The sequence below is a fragment of the Molossus molossus genome, unplaced genomic scaffold, assembly GCF_014108415.1.
Source record: "Molossus molossus isolate mMolMol1 unplaced genomic scaffold, mMolMol1.p scaffold_m16_p_3, whole genome shotgun sequence".
Classification (NCBI taxonomy): Eukaryota; Metazoa; Chordata; class Mammalia; order Chiroptera; family Molossidae; genus Molossus; species Molossus molossus.
The window spans coordinates 127020211-127040974 of NW_023425366.1; the positions used below are offsets into that span (position 1 = coordinate 127020211).

At 50.8% G+C, this 20764-nt stretch overlaps 1 protein-coding gene across 1 annotated transcript; it reads right to left on the minus strand.

Moving 5' to 3' along the window:
- Positions 1–6165: 6165 nt before the first annotated feature.
- On the minus strand, positions 6166–13205 carry AQP8 (aquaporin 8). Its single transcript, XM_036279769.1, has 6 exons — positions 13194–13205; positions 12820–13073; positions 10850–10976; positions 9193–9407; positions 7635–7769; positions 6166–6214 (listed from the first exon to the last, which is right to left on the minus strand). The coding sequence occupies exons 1-6, from the start codon at positions 13203–13205 to the stop codon at positions 6166–6168; spliced, it is 792 nt and encodes a 263-aa protein (XP_036135662.1).
- Between the last annotated feature and the right edge of the window lie 7559 nt (positions 13206–20764).

Here is a 20764-nt window from a genome sequence, read left to right on the forward strand (position 1 = left end):
AAACTGGCTTCTATTCCCTGGCTAGGCTTGCTTTATTACTCTCACAAATACCTCTAGTTCTTACTGTTGACTTGATTACACATAGAACTAATTTATTCATCTGGAAGGAAACCTTACTTCTTCAAAGAGGGAAACGTCACATATATTTACGCAGCTCAGGCCACCTGCCATGGTGGAGTGAGTATTGGACCAGAAGCCAGAAGAGACAAGTTTTAGTCTTGCTGCTGCTGCTTAGAGTCTGAGTCATCAACATCGCAGCTTCTCTCTGGGCCTTAGCTCCTTATCTGAAGAGAAGTTGAACTTGATCGCTAAGATTGCTCCAGCTGTCATGTTTGGTGAGGCTGTGGAACCCCGTGTAGATGAGAAAGAATCTGTGAGACCAGGCTACCTGTCCTGGCTCACCGCTGCACGCAGTCCAGGCCACCCTGAGCCCACTTCCCACTTCAGACAGGGATGCTCGGTGCAGTCCAGGAGCTTGCTCAGTAAAGAAGGAAAGGTCACTCCTGTTCTCTACAGGCACCCTCAAGTCACCTTGATGGCCAGTTGCAGGTAGGTAACTGAGTGAAGAAAGCCTATCTTACGAGGCCGTGCCCAGTGACAGACAAGACTCAGCCGCGAGGAGGCTGGGGAAGCCACAGTGCCAGCAGTGCCAGAGACTGGTAGCCACAAGCCTTTGCCTCAGTCTGAATTTATTCCAAGTATAAGTGTCTTTCTGTTCTTTTTGTGTCGATGTTCACTTAGATGTCTTCTTGAAAACTTGTATGTGAAATAAATGTCTGCACTAAATGACTCCAGGTTTTTTTGCCATAACTTGAAAGATGCCTTCTATTAAGGGAAAAGAGCTTATCTAAGAGGTGATCAAAGCTGAGCCTAGTAGCTAAAGAGGGTTGCAGTCTTGTTCCAGTACACTGCTCTCCCCCACAACTAGTGGGATATTTTGTGAGTCCATAGCTAGTGGCCATTGCCATTGTTCCAAATAATGGTTGGCTCTAATTCTAGGGTAGGATTAGCCTTGGGTTCACACCCTGCATGTGTCTGGGGGAGGCACTCACCCACAGTAGCTTTTTATGGTGGAACAAAACTGCACAATTTCCCCAAAGATAACACTGTTGCTTTTTATTTACTGTTTTGATATAGAGAGTTCCAGTGGCTTCCACTCAGTCTTCTTTCCCAGAACAATTCCAACTCCATGGGTCATAGAGTCAGTGTAGAGATTTTGCTACTTGTTGAGCATGTTTTTCCTACTATTCTCATGAACTGTAGGAAGAACCACGGGTGGGTCACCTAAACATGAGCTGGACTCCAGACAAAGTGCCTTTCGCCTGGACTTTATAAGCTTCTGTGCAGCCTACTGCAGTGGTGCTTTAGGTCCTCAAGAATTATAGCTGCTCAGACAGTATCCAAGAGCCCTTGTAAGTTTCCTATATTTTTTTTTTTTTTAGTTGACAGTCACGACCTTTTTGGAAGAAGCCAAGATAGAGCTTCAACATGTATGGTGTCCTGTCTGAGTTCTCCCATAAGGTTACTGACCTCCCGTTCCATTACAGAGATATAGGTCTGTGAACTGACTCAGGCTGGGAATTAGATGACTTTAAATCTCAAAGGGTCACAGATCTTCAATTCCTATAAGTCAGTTAAAACAATTAGAGTTGAAGGGAGGAGAGTGAATGTTTTGTGTCTCAAGCAGAAGGAACATTGTTGCCCTGGCTGGTTTGGCTCAGTGGTCAGAGCATCGGCCCGCGGACCAGAGAGTCCCGGGTTCAGTTCCCACTAAGGGCATGTACCTTGGTTGCAGTTTGTCCCCGGCCCTGGTTGGTTGTGCGGGTGGCAACCAGTCAGTGTGTCTCACATCGATGTTTCTCTCGCGCGCTTCCCCACTCTCTCCCTCCCACTCTATCTAAAGATAAATGCAAAAGTGTCCTTGGTGAGGATTTAAAAAAAAGGAAGATGGTTAGTCACAATCCTCACACTTCATGACAGGTCCAGGGACTCGAAGGGAAAACATGGCTTTGGGTTCCAAGAGAGGCAAATGCCTAACTCACTCTGAGGTGGTAGGACTCCAGGAGAGTGGCAGTGGGGGTAGAGGGGATGGGGGCAAGGCCTGAAAGGCCTGATGCTTGGATGTAACAGAGCCTGTGGAGCACGCGGGTGTGCTTGGTGTGGGAGCTGTGGAACGTCAGTAAAGGATCACTCTCTCAAGAAATGCCCTAGCCTGGTCAAGTGTGACAGTGATAGCACACACATCTGAGGTCCATTCCCAATGGCGACACTATGTGGTGGCAGAGGCAAACAGCAGCAGACCAGGCACAAAGTAAAAAGGTTCCTGAGAGGAAAAGATGGGCATACTTCCCTTTTTGGATTGCTTAAGCTCTGAGTTCTTGGAAGATCTGGTGAGGGAGAGGTGCAAGAGTCTTATACTAGGCTTCCCAACAGCATGGCATGTGTGGGCTCAAGCCAATTCTGGCCAAAGGGAAGGAATCGGTACTTAAACCCCAAGGGTCTACAACAGGACATACCTGGTGCAGTAAGAAGAACACTAGACTGTCTAAAAGCCTTGTCGAGGTCTGTCACTAGATTGCTGTGTGGCTACTGTCAAATTATTCAGCCTGTCTTAGTGGAGGGTTGGACAGCATGAATGTTTCTTAGCCTTTCTCCATGGAGAGGCCCAAAGAGCCTGATGAGGGGAGTTGACTGAAAAAAAAATGCATTTGTACCAAGTCCCTCTTGATTCTGATATCCGCAAGTTGCAAAGCCTTTAATGAGATGATGATAACAAATATAAGAACTGACATGGTGTCCACTCCCAATGTACTAGGCATTGTGGTCACAAGCATTCGGAGGCAAAAGTTCCATTTTCCAGATGAGAAAACTGAGGCTGAGAGAAGTGAAATAGCTTCTTCAAACTCATAACACAAAAAATGGAATGTTCTTAGCTTTAAATTTGTATCTTTCTCAGAACCCAAACTCGTAGCAACTACATTTTACTGCTACCGTAGAGTGTCCAGTTCTAACATTGTAAAATTCTGTGGCCTTGTTCTTATTTATTTATTTATTTTAATCCTCACCCGAGGACATTTTTCCATTTTTTGTTCAGATAGAGTGGGAGGGAGAGAGAGAGACACATCGATGTGAAAGGGACACATCGAGTGGCTGCGACCCGCGCCACCAACCAGGGCCAGGGACAAACTGCAACCGAGGTATGTGCCCTTAGTGGGAACCAAACCTGGGTCTCTCTGGACTGCAGGCCAATGCTTTAACCGCTGAGCCAAACCGGCCAGGGCTGTGGCCTTGTTCTTAAAAAGACAGGAGGTGGAGTGGAGGTGGACTTAGGAGACATGGGTCAGTTTGGGGTTTTACTCTGTAGGATCAGAATGAATTTGGGAGTCACTGGGACCAGCCTGTGGGTTCTCTCGGTCAGTGAGTACTTAGTCCCTTCTGCACAGCAAACACTAAGCCAGACATGGAGTCACACAGATGAACTGGCCTTGATCTTCCTCTTGAGAGCTCATGGTCTAGAACTTGACATGAAGACCAGGACTTCAGATCCTGTTGCAAGTTAGGGGTGAGAGGAGTTATGATGCTTGTCTTTCTGTCCCTCTCTTAATGGGGACAGAGAGCAAGTAGAAGACAAGGCAGGAGCCATATCGTCCCTTATTCAGAAACAGTCTAGTGTAGCAGCAAAGATCCTGGACCCTGCAGTCAGACAAACCTGATCTTACATTTTGGCTCCATCAACTTGTGCAACTGTGGATAATGTCATCTTTGGAACCACCATTTCTATTCTGAAAAATGAGAAAATGCCTGCCTGTATTCATTTCCTGGGGCCGCCTTAACAAATGACCACAAACTGAATGAAAAACAAAAGAAATGTATTCTGTCACAGTTCTGGAGGCCAGAAGCATGAAATGAAGGTGTCAGCAGGGCCACGCTCCCTCCAAAGGCTATAGGGGAGGGTCCTTCCTTGCCTCTGTAGCTCTTGGTGACTCCTAGTCATATCATGTGGCCTCCACCCTTCTTCCACGTGCCTCCTTCTCTGTGTCTGTGTATCCTTTTCTGTCTCTTATAAGGACACTCATTGGATTTAGGGTCCACCCTAATTCAGTATGATCTCACCTTAATTGACCCTTCCTTAATATGTCCACAAAGACCTTATTTTACATTTATTTCACAATCTTAGGTTCCAAGTGGAAATGAACTTTGGGGGACACTATTCAACCCAGTATCTTACCTTATAGGACCGTGTGGGAGTAAATGAGATAATGCATGGAAAGCATTCTCCACGGTGCTGGACACAAACACAATAAATGTTAGCTGTACACATATGCATGTGTTTACATATGTGTTTATATATGTATATGTATATGTATATGTATATGTATATGTATATGTATATGTATATGTATATGTATATGTATGCATACGTAACTATTTTGTTAGTAGATTTACCAAAGGTTTCTGGGTTTTTTTAAGTTGTTTTTTTTTCCTTTATTGATTTGAGATAGAGAGGTAGTGAAAGGGAGAGAGAGATAGAAACATCGATGAGAGAGATCATCGATTGGCCACCTCCTGCATGCCCCCCACTGGGAATGGGGCCACAACCTGGGCATGTGTCCTGACCGGTAATCGAACCGATGACCTCTTAGTACATGGGTCAATGCTCAACCAGTGAGCCACACTGGCCAGATGATTTTCCAAAGGTTTATTTTATTATTTATTTTATCCAAAAAATTTGTAACTTTTAATATTTTTTATTTTTTATGCGTGTTCTAATTTGCTTGTTTCTTATTTTATCATATTATTTTCTCCCTTTCTCTTTTCTTTAGGTTTGTGGTGTTTGTATTTGTCTTATCTTTTTTCTCCAAAAATATTCTGGATGTTTTGGGGCTATAGTGTCCATTTTCTTAATAGGAAGTTCTTATTATATTGGTGATTTTACTCCACTGAACATTTTATTTTTACTCAGGTAAGAATTTGATCTTCTTATAGAACTGGGTGAGTTTTTCATTTGTTGCTGAGGATTATTTTCTTTATGGTATTACAATGGTCATCTTTCATAAATGACCCATAGATTCTTATAGAGAAGATACACCTTCTTACTTATAAGGGGTGAAGTTCAGAATGTGTCTTTTTATCCTTTTTTATCATTATACTCACATCTTCCATCAAAAGTCCACTGTCCCCCCAGACTTACATTGTGCCACATTATTTGCTCAGAAAATCCTTACGGATGTGGCCCACCCACACCCACTCGTTCCCAGCGGGAGTGCAGTGAGTGGGCCAACCCCGGCCTGGACGGCCTCGTGCTCTCAGCAGGGCCTGAGGTCTGTGGCCTGGGACGGATTCTCACTGGCCTGGACTCTCAGCAGGGCCTGAGGTCTGTGGCCTGGGACGGATTCTCACTGGCCTGGTGCTCTCAGCAGGGCCTGAGGTCTGTGGCCTGGGACGGATTCTCACTGGCATCCAACCTGGATTCTAGATTGGACTCTGAGCTCCAGGTAGAGCTCCATGGGTCTGGCTAAGTGCGAGACAGACTCTGGGTTGGCCTGCACCCTAAGTACCTATGTTAACACTGGATTTTAAGCTGAATTCAAGCCTTAACTAGATAGACTCCAGACAGACAAGGCCCACGCTGGACTTTGGCTTCCTTCCCAGCAGCGCCCATTTCTGAGATGAAAGGCAAGCCAGTGGGCACATGGAAGGAAATAGATTATTTATTGCAAAGCTAGATCGGCAGCTCAGGAAGCAAGGAAAGAGACCTCAGAAGGCCTTCTCTAACAGAGGCATCAGGGAAGGGGAGAGGGAGGAAGAAAGGTCGTGGGGAAGTGAACTGATACACATAGACAGCCACTTCTTCCAAGGGCTCTTCTACTCCTAGGACCATCGCTCTGAAAGAAAACATCTCCTTGTTGACATGCTGCTTCCTTTTCCCTGTGGGCAGTGCTGGCCACATGTTCCCCAGGCTGAGGCTCTGCTGAGCACAGAGGAATTCTCAGCACCCTCAGGACCCAGCAGTAGTCTGTCCCATCGAGAAGTCAGGCCCCAGGCAGAGGAGGACGTCATCACTCCTCTGGGCCTGCGCACTAGCAGGAAATCAGCGGCCCTGTCCGCAGTCCAGGACGAGTCCACCGAGGGCACAGGGGCAGCAGGAAGTCCACCATAGCGGCTTCAGCGTCCCTTTAGGACGAGGCGAGTTTTTGCATCTCCAATGAAGAACCTACAAGAACAATGGTACAGTGAGTGAGGTCTCTGAGCCCCTGGAGGAGAGTGACCAAGCCCTTACCAACACCTCCAGGCCCAGAGTTCTCCAGAGAGATGGCTTCCTGAGCCTTTCCAGCCTTAATTGCTAGCTGCCCTTGGGGGGAGGGAGAAAGCTTCGGTTTGGTTTCCAGGCCTTTTCCTGAAGACGCTCATCTCTGCCCTTCTGAAAGCAGCAGACAAAATAATCAGGGAGCCCTGGCCAGTTTGGCTCAGTGGTTAGAGCATCGGCCTGCAGTCCAGAGAGACCCGGATTCGGTTCCCGCTAAGGGCACGTACCAAGGTTGCAGTTTTTCCCCGGCCCTGGTTGGTCGCGCGGGTGGCGGCCACTCGATGTGTCCCTTTCACATCGATGTTTCTCTCTCTCTCTCTCTCTCTCCCCCTCCCTCCCTCCCACTCTATCTGAACAAAAAATGGAAAAATGTCCTCGGGTGAGGAAAAAAATAATAATAATCAGGGATGCTTTTCACTAAGCCATGGGCTAAGCCAGGACTGCTGAGCAGTGGTGCTGCAGGGTCTAGGTCAGCCCAGCCCAGGGCTCGTCCTCTCCCAGACAGTGGGATGTAGGCCCAACTTGTACCAATCCAGACCCTCATCCTTACATGACCTGGGGTAGGAAGAACAGGACCCTATGGATCCTGGAGGCTCCCAAGAAGGGAGCTATTACCCCTCTGATAATATCCCCCTTAGGATCCATTGCACAACTCCACAGAGCACTGTCCACACTGTATTTTATGGAAATGACATCCCTGACATGCATGTTCATAGGGGCACCATTTATATGGTTTGCTATGTGAGAAGGGCCCCCTGGAGTTGGATGACCCCCTGCAGGGAACAACTCCTCTCCCACTCTCAGACCTCACCCCAAGTTCAGGATTAGGCTCATGCTCCAAACATAGCCAGTAGGAGCGCCTGACCTTGGGGCTACAGTGACTGAGGCAGAAGGAGGTATGAGCCGAGCTGGGCCAGTCCAAACCAGTGAACATCAAACCCAAGACCTCAGCTACCGATGTTGTATTTCCTCTGCATCTGCTGAGCATCTCTGCCTCCACTGGGCAGCCTATCTGAGCATGAAGCCGGCGCAGAGGACAGTCTATGAGAAGTCTGGGTCCTAAGGCCTTGTTTGGGCACCTACCTGAAGCCAGTGAACTCTTCAATTACGTGAGCCGATGAGTTCTCCCTTATGGCATAGGCTGTGTTGAGATGGATTTCTGTCCCTTGCAATCAAAGGTCCCAGATCATAGTATTAGCCTCTGAAGAAAGTTCCCTCTTCTCTTTTACAAATTCAAGGGAGATCCTAGTCCTGTAGCCCTGGACACTGTGGGAGCTATCACCAGGTGCCCACCAGACGGGCCTGTGACCCTGTGTCTCAGTCCTACCTGATGAGCGCTCCTACAAGCAGGCTGGCCAGGAGCGGGCCCAGCCAGTAGATCCAGTGGAAGTCCCAGCGGTTGGCCACCACAGCAGGTCCAAAGGCACGGGCAGGGTTCATGCAGGCTCCCGACACAGCACCCCTGCAGACACCCAGCCACACTCGTCACCAGGATCCCAGCCAGGCCCCAACTCACCTCAAGTTCCTTTCCCCAACTAGGCCTCAGTCACACACCTCCCCAAACGCCCCCCTGTCCTGGGGTTCTGGAGGGTTCCAAAGAAGACACAAATGAAGAGGCGTTAGCACTGGGAAGTTGCAGTCTCGGCTCCTCCCTGGGCACACAGTCTGCCTGCCCCACACCCTGTTCCAGAGGAATGCCCAGAAGGATGCTCAGTAATGGCAGGAAGAGAAAGAGGGTGATCCAGGCTCTCCCCAGAGTTGGCAAAGCCACGTCAAGCAGTTGTCAATCATGTGAACTTTGGAGTCCAGTGGGCCTAGATTCAAAAGCCAGCCCAGCTGCATCCAGTTGTGTGACCTTTGTCTACACTCTCTGTGTTTCAGTTGAGGTGAAAGTACCTATCTCATGGGTTGTCGGGAGTCAGTGAGAAAACACATATGTGTCTCACATATAATTCACGTACAGATGTTTAATCTAGTTGACCCAGCATCTCCTATAGGGGGACTGTGGCCCAGGTGCACCTCTCTAGCTCTGGTGTCTAAATCTTTGTCTCAGTCACTCAAACTGGGGTCCTGCAGACTTCGCCCCTCGCCTTCCCCACGTCCAGTAGCCACGGATCAATAGGCTTGTAAGGGAACCAAGAGACACTAGGGGGCAGCAAAGCATTGCCACAACTTTACTCACAAGTTCATCAGGCCCCTCCCAAACTCCCCCTGCCAAGGATCACAGGAGGTTGGGGGGCAGAGCTGGGAAACTGTGTCCAAGAGAAAAGAAAGAGCTGGACATTAGGGAGCGGCTCCCTCATCCTCTAGCAGGAGATTTGGGCTCTTGTCCCAGATCTGTCACTTAATTTGCTGCTGCCCAGTGACCTTCAGTACTTGTCACTTGTGTCCTGTCTAAGCCTCAGTTTCCTCTTACATAAAATGAGAGAAATACCACCTCACCCAACCTTTGCTTGAATCCCTTTCCAAGCCTGCCAAGGGGCTCAACATAGGTGAGACAATGGGTATGGAGCTCCTTGTAAGTCAGGCTAAAACCTGGTTGCCCACTGGCCGGACAAGCACAGCCTGCAGAATTGTTTTACTGAAACTACAAAAATAATTTCACATAAATCCAGTTTTCTGACTTCCTTAGAATGAAATCGGCAAAAGGCTTCTCCAGGCCCACACATAGCAACAATTACTCCGAGGTTAATAGTGGTGCCTCCGAAGGTACCAGTCTCCACTGCCCCGTTGTCTGCCTACTGCCAGGCCGCTCCCCCCACAGGCACTACCTTCCTGGCCCCACTGGCGCCGAGCTGTGTCCCTCAGGTCTGCAGGCCCAACCTCCAGAGCTGAGCCCTAGCCCAGGGCCCAGCACTGCAGTGGCACAGCCAAGGGGCCCTCACCCTGCCAGGATGCCCGCGGTGACAGAGAAGCCGATGGAGAACGGGGCCAGCGGGCCCTGAGTCTTCTGGTTGATGGTGCCCATGCAGACAGCCAGTGTGAGCACTGTGGTCAGGACGACCTCTGCCACCACTGCGCCCGCCACCTGCTCCGGCTCCTGAACGGTCACAAAGGCTGCCCCAGACGCATTCCAGAACCTCTCCTCCGGACTCACCGCCTGCAGAGAGAAGCCACACTCAACCCCAGCGGGTGTGGAGAGACGGCCAAGGTCCAGCGAGGGGGCCCAGAGGTGCACATCCAGGTGCACACCCCAGCTCCACCTGCTCTTACCATGCGGCAGTGCGAGCTATTGGACGTCTCTGAGCCTCATTTTGCTCACCTGTAAGACGGGGATAACCCAGTGGTGGCTCCCCTGGGCCTGAAGCTTATGTAACTTAGATGAGAAAAAGAATAGAAAAATACCTTATTTTTTATAAACTTTGCAAACACACATGACCAGGTCAACACACTGGTTTCAGAGGAACTCGGCTTCCGGAGTAACCGCAGCCCCGGGAGAAGGGAGACGGCAGCGCACACAAGGTCTGCGGGCTCTGCTGCTCAGCAGCTCATCTAAATCCGAGCAAGTTACCAACTCTCTGCACCTCCCTTTTCTCTTCCGTAAAATGGGGATAACAGCTCCATGCCCAGGTAGTGGGCGTCCTCTAAGGACTGACAGTGGCTTCTTTTGAAGTGGTTGGAATGTGAAATGAGAGCAGATCTGTCGAGTGCTGCGCAGAGGGTGTGCTCGGTGAGTGGCGACTGCTGCCCTGCGCCAGTCACTGTCGTACTTGACACGCTTGCAAGAGGCCCCGCTGGAGGGGGAGTCTGGGCACTGCTTTCCCCCAGGGATCAGGGCAGGAAGGCACAGGCACAGCAGCAGGGTCTCAACGGGGGCGTGGGGAGACCAGGGCAGGAAGACAGCAGAATGAGACTTGAGACCAAAGTCTACACTGGGCCAGAGCTCAGAGCCCTAGTCCAAACCCCAGCCAGGCCAACGGGGTGGCCCCTCCCCACTCATCCACATATGCCAAGCGAGGCCTACATCTTGAAGGGCCCTGGTTGGACTGACACTTAAGGGAGGGAGGGAAGGCAGAAGGGAGGGAGCTAAGAAAATTCCACAACAGAAAGGAAGAAGACTTCCTGTTGGGATGGGAGGATTACAAACATAAACTGAATATGAACTCCCATCCAAGGCAGGAAATTCTGTTTAAGTGGCAAGCTGGAGAACACACAGAGAGGTCAGTTCGGGAGTTTACAAGAAGAGAAAGCATGTTCGCCTTGTAGCCCCAGGCAGTGCTTAGTGAGATGTTTGTGGAATAATGAACAAGTGAATGAATGAACATGTGAGGAAACATTAAACCCAGCAAGCCCACCCCACAGCCACAGACAGACTGGAACGTCCTGAATTCGAATTCCTGAGCTGTGCTGGTTTGTCCAGGCAGAGGATGCGGAGGGTTTCAAGTGAACCAAAGGCCCTTGTGTGTCCCCCTCCCAAGAACAGAAAGGCCCACCCAGTCCCACTGGAGAAAACAGGATGAGGTGGACAGTCTCCGCTCCCCTGCCCCCAGCAGCCCCATCAGAGCAGAAACCACCAGTCTAGCCCCCTTGGGGGTCACTCACCTTGGCCAGGACAGCCCCAATCAGCCCCCCGCACAGCTGGGAGATCCAGTACGGAAGGAGCATCATCAGGTTGAGGCCTCCGACCAGCATGGCAGCCAGGGACACGGCAGGGTTAAAGTGTGCGCCACTGTCACCAAAAAAAGCGAAGAACGTTATGAGGCCAAAGCTGAGCCGTGCCGGAGCAATGTGTCCCAGCCAGCCTCCCAGGCCGGCCCTGCACTGCTAGTCAGGCAGGGGCCCAGTGCAAGTAGAAACAGGCCATTTTCCCCGAGGTGCTGAGTGGGGGGCCAGGGCATTGGGGGAGAGTTGGGAGGGGGGTTCAGAGGGAATCTGGGAGGTAGGTCCAGCCTGGGCTCTGTCGGAGCATAGAGATGAAGTGGGGTGGAGGGCCTTCCATGGGGGTGCTGCAGAGTTAGAGCCTCTCTCTGCCATCGGCCTCTCCTCCACCATCTCACCCGGCCCAAACCGGAAGACAAACTTACTCAGAGCAGGACTCAAGCAGGAGAGGCCCGGGCACCACGTATGTTCCCAGGACTGACTTTGCACTCATGGACAATGAAACAGTCAAGACACTCCAAGTTTACACATTCGTTATTTGCTCAACAAATGTTAATTGAACACCTACTGTGTGCCAGGTGCAGTGCCGGGTGTTTTACCTCACCTTGGATCCACTGAGAAACCTCAAAGGAATTACCCAGTGCACAGTGGGTGCTGAATAAACATTTGTTGAAAAGTAAATGATCGAATAAAAGATTGGCAATATAGAAAGGCAGTCTAATATAGTGCATAAAAAATCGTCTCTCCAGCCAGAGGCCATTCAAATCCCAGTTCTGCCTCTGAATAGCTGTGTGACTTTGGGCAAGTTACATACATCTCTGTGCCTCAATGATCCCTACTTCATAGGCTGTTGCAAAGATACAATGAATTAATACATGTTCATATACTGTGTTACACATGTAGTTAGTACTCAGTAAATACCAGATTTTATTATTATCTTCTTTTATACCACTGCACAGAGAGGTTTGGCTTCTTGCCCTGTCCACCCAGCAAAGATGTGACAAAGACTGCATTCAACCCCAGACCCTGTGGAACAGAAGACCATATGCTATTCACGCCCAGGCAGCCTCCCCTGGATGTTTAAAAGGAATGTTAAAGTTCTCTTTCCATTCTGTCCTGGGAAACAGTGTTTCATTTATTCTGATCCATTTCCTAAGTGAGATGAAATACAAGCAGCCACGTCTGACCTCACCTGCCAGGCGCCCTGGCATTTGTCGAGGCATTTGTCCCTACAGCTGGTCCCTGGCAGGCATGGGCCTCCCCAAGGGATCCTGTCCAAATGGGTGCTGTGCAAGAGGGCCCTCCCCCACCCTCTCTCTGGTCACCACTGTGATGGGCCATGCGGCTCAGGCTCATGGGTGCCCACGTGGAAAACCCAGCTACGACCTGCTTTCCCAGAGGAACCTCTAGGGGGAGCCAACCCCATTCTAATATTAATAACAACAGAACAGGTGGTGACTGAGCCCTTCACATGGTTCCTTCTCCTGCCTCCCCCGTGAGGCTCTCGCCTGTGGGCGCTGGACGCAGGTAGCTTGGTTTGTCTCCTGGCTCTGCCACCTACGAGCCATGGGATCTTGTTCTCTGTCCTACCACATAGGCCATTGTGAGGGTTGCCTGAGTTCATACCTGTCGTGCTTAGAACAGCGCTTGACACACCAACTCAGCGTTAGAGTATACATGATAGCTTGCAAAAACAGTCATTTTAAACATGCTCTGTGGTTCCCGTTTTCTAGGCGGAGAGGTTCGAATTGGAAGAGTGACTTGCCCAAGGTCACAGGCTCATAGGCTGCAGGCAGTCTGTCCCCAGCCCTCACTCCTGTCCACAGTGCTCCCAGAATCCTGAGAGTGCCCGGCTCCCTGCTGACCGCCCAGCTCCCAGGGTCGCACCCACGGAACGCACGGGCCAGCCTCACCTGATGTTCCCCAGCGTGGCAATGAGGAGGCCCAGGGCCAGCCCGTGGGCCAGGGCCGGCTGCAGCAGCCCAGTTTCCGGCCCGCTCTGGATCACCGACAGGCACCCGATGAAGATGAAGAGGGCAGAGCCCAGCAGCTCGACCAGGCAGGGCTGCACAAACTGCTCATACCATGACCCACGCCACCTGCCTTCCATGCTTGGCTCCTTCCCCTTGTCACTGCCAAATTCAAGGTCACTCATAGATGCAGCGGCCTGCAGAAGGGGAAAGGAGCGTGGACTTGGAAGGAAGGGCAGCCCTCCACCCCCAACCTACGTTGTTCCCAGTAATCCCGGAAGGGCCAGGTTGGGGGAAGCGGCCAGCAGTGGGCTCACCTCTCCAGACATCGGGGCCGAGGCCACACGGACGGGCTGGGAACCCGCACCTGCTCTCCTGGACACGCTTGTCTCCGGGGCTGGGGTGCTGATCCCTGTCCAGGCTCTGCCCTTTAAAAGGTGCTGCGAAAGCAGTAAGGGCAGGTGGGAGGTGGCCCCGAGGTCCAGAAAAGGAAACATTTTTCTTTTTAATCTCAACAGGGCAGGGCTGGGGGTGGTTACGGATTGCTGAGCTTCCTGCCAACCAGGGGGAAAGGCTCTGGCTTAGCATCACCTGGGGAGCCTCCAGGCTGTCCCCGAAGGAGAGGGAGGGCCAGCTCCCTGCAGTCACCATCAGGGTGCAAAGCAGACCCACAGTGGGCGTGAGGAGTGCCCCCCGGGGTTCGTACCACACGTGGAAGGTAATGGCCAACTCATCTTCAGTGCTCTTCCACGGATCCCCACAGACATCTCCTTGTACTCGAGGCCCCACATCTCCACTCACTCACCTGGTCACCTGAGCCAGGACCCAGTGGCAGACGGGTGACCGTCCACCAAGAGGCAGCAGAGGCAGTTCAGCCCCTGGAGAAGCCATGGATGTTAAAACAGGCCGCCTGGAGTTCAGCCCCAACCCAGAGCACTGACTTAGCCTCTCTGCACCCTAGTTTCCTCCTCTCGGACAGGCGGTGAGTGACCCAGGGTTGCTGTGAGGTTTGAATGAGTGAACACGTACATGTAAAGTGCTTACGACGCGCCAGACACGTGATAGCACAGTGCAGTGTCTACTAACGTGCAGCGTGCATATCTGTGCATTACTGTTCACGAGCACTTTCTACGTGCCAGGCACTGGGCCGCATACCCTCTGCGTATCATCTCATGTAAACCCCACAACAACAGTACTGTGAGTACAGCCATTTTACAGATGGGGAAGCGGAGATGCCGGAAGGTTACAGTTCTCAGGATCACACAGCTTTTGTGACAGCAAAACGACTGGGCTAAGTCACAGGAAGGACAAATACTGTACGGCCCACGTAGGTGAGGCAGCGAGAACGGTCCCGCTCAGAGAGACAGCACGTAGGATGGCGGTTGTCAGGGGCTGGGGAGGGGGGATGGGGGTCAGCGTTTCGTGGGGGCCGAGTGTCAGTCTGGGGAGATGAGAAGACCTGGAGCTGGATGCTGGTGACGGTCGCACACCGTGTGCGTGCCCACTGCCACGCACACTCGGTTAGATCGGCTGGTTTCACGCTAGTGTATTTTACCACAGGTGAAAAAACTAAGTTAAGCCACTGCCTTTCTAAGATGGGTGGAAGGAGGGGCGGGGGGAGGGAGGTGCATGGGTGGGTGGGTGAATGGGTGGGTGGATGGATGGGTGGGTGGATGGAAGAAGGAAGGAAGGAAGGATGGGTTTCCTTATTCATTCAACAAATATTTAAATACCTACTGTGAAGCAGACCCTGTTCTGAGCCGTGTGGAGATGCAGCAGTGAACAGACAGACAGACGTTCTGCTCGGCACTCAAGCACCTCGGTGTTGTATGTACAGATGGACACGCTGTGCTATGATGTGAGCAATTCACTGATCGTTTCTGCCCTTTATTGGCTACATATCTAACACGGAGCTAAGCACTGCACACGCATTCACAGCCACCTCATGAGGTAAGTCTTTATTACTTCTTATCCCCTTCTTCAGATGATAAAAACAGGGCACAAGGAACTTCCCCGAATCCGTGTAGATAAAAGCATCTGCTTCAGCAGAGCCCGAACAGGGCTGCGCAGGGTCTGCCGGCTCTCTGGCAAGAGCCCCAGGAAGGTGCGGGGTCTGCGCTCCTGCTGCTTATCTGGCGGGCTGCTCTCCCGCCTCCACACCACGGCACAATGTACAGACGTGCCTCCCCTCCCTCCCGTGTCCCTGCGAATGGCAACATAAAGCAGTCATCCAACCCTCCGCTGCCCATCTCCCTCACTCTTTGCCCAAACCCTGCCAAGTGCCGCTTCTAGAACATTTGTCTCCTGTTCCCACCCAGGCCTGTGTCGGTTTGGGCTCTTGAAGAAAATCAAACCCTCAGCGCACGTCCTCCAGGTGCCGTGCCCTGCACTGGACACGTCTCATGCATTCACTTGGTATTCACAATAAATCTCATTCTCCTATTATTTACCTATTTTCCCCACTTCACAGGTGGGCACTTCCACTCGCATGATTACAATAAATCCCCATCTGGTCTCTCTGCCTCACTCTGTTTCAGCCCATTCCTCTGTGCTGGGAGCGAGCAGGGCACAGGCTGGCACTTGGGTCCCGGCGGGGGATCAGAAGTCTCTACCTTTGCCCACTGTCTGCTCTCTCTGCTTCAGTCTCCTCTGGGATGAAAAATGGGCCAGCGGCGGTGCCCATCTCCACAGGGTGGTTGTGGGGTGAGATGAGATGGTGTGCTCAGCAAGTGCCCAGATCAGAGCAGGTCCCAATAAATTGTAGCTATTAACAAGGTTTGTAAGAGTCAGAGTAGGCTAGCCTGTGAAACAAACAACCCTGACATTCCAATGGCTTAATAGAATAAAAAGGGACTCATTGTTCACATATGGGCCATAGCAGGCTCTCACTCACGGGGACTCAGGGACGCAGGCCACTTGCATCTGAGAGGAGCCCCCCCATCTAGGTCCTCAGAGGTGCCCCACCAGCCAGCACATGGGGAGAGCATGTGGGGCTCTGGGCGGAAGGGTTTTGTGGGCCAGGCCTAGAAATGGCCGGGGTCATTCTCAGCCGTGAGTGACGGGAGAATTCGGCCACGCAGCTCCGCCTGGCCACGGAAGCCTTGGAAACAGAGTCTGGCTGTGCGCTACGCCTAGGAAGAGGGTTCTGTGAGCAGGAGCAGCTCCTGTCCCTCGGCAGTTCTCGTCCCCAGATGGCCAGTCTGATCGTGCCCTTCCCTGGCCTGAAACCTGCAGCCAGGGCCTCCCGCCGAGTCAGGGCCAAGCCGACCGAGCCAGCCGGTCCCCACGCGTCTGCTGCCCTCACGCTGCACAAACTGTCACCCGAGCGTGTGCCCTTCCCCCTCCGCCCCGCCGTCCCCTGTTCGTGGAGTTCTCTTCCCCTTGGCCAACTTCCCTCGCCCCGGTCTCAGACCAGGCGCCTGTCCTCCGGCTCCTGGGCCTGCTCCTGTCCGCCCTCTAGAGCCGACATGTCCTTCCTTTTCATCTCATGGCACATAAACTGCACACCCAAAAATATAGTCTATTTTTTGCCAATCTGACAAAAAAAATAGGTATAATTTTGATTTATTCACACCAGACGGTTATTGTCGTGTTGGCTGTTGTCATTGTTTTATTTGACAGTCTGAGGGGAAAGAGGTCAGTGCCCCTGACTAAATAGTCAGGTGTTGCAGGTTTTAAAAATTCTTGCCACACACCAGGGTTGGACTCAGTAGCTCTGAAATCAGCAGCTCTCGAGGGGAAAAACTGAGTGTCATTCAAGCAAAACAACATATTTCCACAACATAAGAATTCTTGCATGGCCTGATGTCTCCATAGGCAAAGCCCAAAATCATCAGAATAACTAGTGGGCTCGAGAAATAATGTCTTCCTAATAAATTGTTTGACTGGCAAACTTTCCAGTCTCTACCCCAGGTCTGGCTGACTTGACCAAGGCTCTAATTTGTATCGCTGTTTGGATGGCAACAGTTCAAGATAGCTCTGAATCTACAGGCACCCACCTGCCATCCACCAGCAGGTCCATTTTATCCTGGCCGCTGCCCTTCCCTCCTTTCTCTAATTGATGGCTGCACTGTCACAAAAGAGTGGGACGCTGGTGCCATGGCAGCTATTTTGAGACCATGAGGTGCAACTTACCAGAAGGTGAATCATTCATGACATCTCCAAGCCACCAGACTAACCCCAAGACCAACTTCTCATTAAATCAACCTGCATGTCCCAAATTATGTATCAGGGCACCCCAGAGAGCCACAGTGAACTCAGAGAGGGGCTGTGGGATATTTAAAATTTTCAAGGACAATATAGTGATGCTCAGTATCTGTCAGACACCATGCGAATTGCTAGCTCAAGGTAGTTCACAGTTTTAATAATAAATAGCCCTACATCCCTTCCAGTGAACATCACATCTTTGCAAAGCTGATTTTATGGAGTTGTCATAACAGAAAAGAAGTAGCACTTGAACACGGATGTGGAAGAGAGGGGGGCAGCACCTGACCCCGTTTGCTCTGAGAAACTGCAGTGCCCCAAAGGCACGCCCCTCCCATGGGAAGTAACTGGTGTTTAAGAACAACAGTTATTTAAGAATTCAATTAGTTATTTAACTATAGTTATTTAAGAAGGAAATAAAAATTTACTTCTTTCAATATATGTGTGTTTTTTTTTTAAATGGCTACTAAGTTGTTAAGACATAAGTACCAAGGTTTTGGGCCCTAACTTCTGAATAAACAGAAGCAGCAGGATTCCTCTTGGTCAGGAACATCGTGCACAGGAGAGCGGGGAGCCTCCGTCCCATCTGAGCGCGATAGCCAGGTCTCTATCTTTGCAGCAAAGAACACTTCCAGCTGATACAGTCCTCCTCCCAACGTCCGGGCACTGGGCTTCATGGTCACTGGGTGTGACGCAGACCAAAGCTGTGTGTTCCGAGATAACCACAGACCGCCCAGAGCCGCTCCCTCGCGGCCAGAGTGCGGCCGTTCCCACGGCGGAGGCTCTGCGGTCCTTCCCCATGTGTGCGCGTGGGGGACTCGGCACGAGTGGTGGGAAATGAGTCTAGGTTTCCCCTTCTGTCTGCTCAAGTCACAGGTTTACTTTGCACTTGCACCTTCCTCCCTCCGGGAGGCCACCAGCGCCCACTTGCCCCCAGCAGTCAGGTTCAAAGGGTGACATCTTGTGGGCCCCTGTAACCAGGCATCAGACAGCTTGGCTGTTTGGGATTTACCGCGAAGCCGGGCTCGGAGGGCGCGGGGCGCGGAGTGTCCCCCACGCGATCCTCCGCGGGGCCGGCGCGCGGAACCTGGCTGCCACGCGCAGGTGTGCACGGCAGGCCATGGGCCGGCAGAGGCCAGGATGACCACAGTGTTCCCTTGTCATTCTCTTTTTCTTTTGCTTTTATTGGCTAGTAAAAACTAAATAATTAAATAATTCTACAGAAGAGGAAACTCAAATGGTCAACAAATATGAAAAGACAATCTAACAGCCAGAAAAAATAAAATAAAATTAAAGCAACAGAACAAAACAAAAAAAATTTAAGTGACTAACATTCGGTACTGACAAAGACGGAGATTGCTGGTGGAAGTGTGACTTGCTACAATATTTATAACACAATCTTGCAATACTTTTTAAATATTTAAATTAAATATTTAAATTAAATATTTAAATTAACACACCCCTAGCCCTGGCCGGTTTGGCTCAGCGGTTAGAGCGCCGGCCTGCGGTCCTGAGAGACCCGGTTCGGTTCCCGCTAAGGGCGCGAACCTCGGTTGCAGTTTGTCCCTGGCCCTGGTCGGTTGTGTGGGTGGCAGCCACTCGATGTGTCCCTTCACATCAATGTTTCTCTTTCTCTCTCTCTCTGTTCCTCTCTCTCCCTCCCACTCTACCTGAACAAAAAATGGAAAAGATGTCCTCGGGTGGGGATAAATAAAAAATAAATAATAAATTAACACACCCCTAGACCCAGCAGCCTCATGGTTGCAAATTGATCCTATGGAAACAAAAACCTCGTAATGGGTAAGAGTGTCTGAGAGGGACTTTGATATCATCGTTTGTTGTAGAAAAACCTGGGAGCTGTCTGAATGGCCGTAACTATGAAAGCAGTTGAGCTAAGTAGGGGGCATCTCCTCCGCAATATGTCTACTTTCAATATTTAAAACATCCCTTAGTTTTACTTACCCTCAAGCTTTTGGACAGTCTGTTTTTTCTACCCAAACTGGTCCCTAAATCTGATGAAATACTTCAAGTCTCAATTAAGATGTGACTTTGTTTTGTTTCGTTTTTCAATCCTCAGCCGAGGATATTTTTCCATCATCAGACTGGGAGGGAAAGAGAGAGAGACAGAGAGAGAGAAAGGGAGAAAGAGAAACATCGATGTGAGAGGGACACATCAACTGGTTGCCTCCCGCATGACCCTGACCAGGGCCAGGGCCCAACTGCAGCCAAGGTACATGACCCTGGAATCCAACCTCTGACTCATTGGTCCCCCAGCCGACACTAACCACTGAGCAACCGGCCAGGGCTAAGATGTGATGTTTTTAAAGAGAGTAAGAGAGCCCTGGCCAGGTGGCTCGGCTGGCTGGAGCATCGCCCTGTACTCCAAAACATTGCGGGCTCAATGCCCAGTCAGGGCTCAGACCCAGGTTGTGGGTTAGATCCTCAGTCAGGGCACATTGGGGAGGCAACAGATCAATGTTTTTTTCTCTCTCTCTTTCCCTTCCTCTTTCTCTAAAATCAATAAAAACATGTCCTCGAGTGAGGATTAAGACAAAGAGAAAAATGTGCATCGCATGGACCGGTTAGCAAATAAATCAATCTCACAAAGTGAAAAAGCCAGACACACAAGAGCACACACTGAGCCACATGAAGTTCAAGAACGAGCCAGGCTGACCACTCTTGGCTTTGGGGGTAGTTAGCGGGATGGGCGCTGGAGGCTTCTGGGCGCGGCCACCCCTGCTCTGGGTCTGGGTGCTGGCTGTCTGCACCAGGGGGTCTACCATGCAAAAAGTCATGCCGCTGTTACAATTCGTCTACTCTCTGTGTGCGTTACACTTCCGTAAAAAGTTAAAAATAAAACCAACTGGTTTTTAGGAAGTTATCTCCTCTTGCGACCAAGAGGAACACCTGTGGGTGAGTCGGTTCCTAAGAACAGATCCGGACTCAAACTTGTCATCTGTAACACATTATCCCCATAAGGTAGAAAATGGTGCACATGCAGAAATCGCCCTTGAAACCCAGCAGGCTTACTGCGCCCCTTGTCATCTCGCTGAAGCTCTTAACAGTAACAAGAAAGGTGATGGCCAGCCAGCCCTGGCCCTGGACAAACCAGAAACAACTGACAGACTCGTTTGGTTTTATAAAAATTATTTCTAAAACAATAATTCATTGAGGTATAACTCATAGACAATAAATTAACATGTAAGGATGTGCAGCTGAAGTTTTGACACGTGTACACCCACAAAACCATCACCACAACAGATAGTGACATGTCTCGGCTTCGAAAGGTTCCTGGTGCCCCTGTGTCTGTCCTCAGGCAAACATGAACCTGTTTTCTGCCACTGTATAGATTAGACTGAATTTTCTGGACCTTCATATAAGTGGAACCGTGTGCTCTTTTTTATTAGGCTTCTTGCAATCAGCGTATTTACTTTATATCCATCGTGTGGCTGTGTGGGGGCTCATTGCTTCTGCTTGCTGGGTAGCGCTCCGCAGGACTACCCGCCTGTTTGTCCACTCACCCACAGGGACACGTTTCTCCAGTTTTAGGGTGTTCCCGAAACAGCACCTCTGAATATTTCTATACAAGTCTTACTAATGACATGTACTCTCATTGTCTGGAGGAAGTACCCGGGAGTGGGATGGCAGGCGTGCGTTTAACTTGGAAGAAACCGCCAACCTGTGT

Coding starts and splice junctions, on each gene's coding strand:
- AQP8 (XM_036279769.1), bottom strand. Junction 7,770..9,192: donor ACCGCGGGCATCCTGGCAGG/GTGAGGGCCCCT, acceptor GGGTGTCTGCAG/GGGTGCTGTGTCGGGAGCCT. Junction 6,215..7,634: donor CTTGTAGGAGCGCTCATCAG/GTAGGACTGAGA, acceptor TTGTTCTTGTAG/GTTCTTCATTGGAGATGCAA.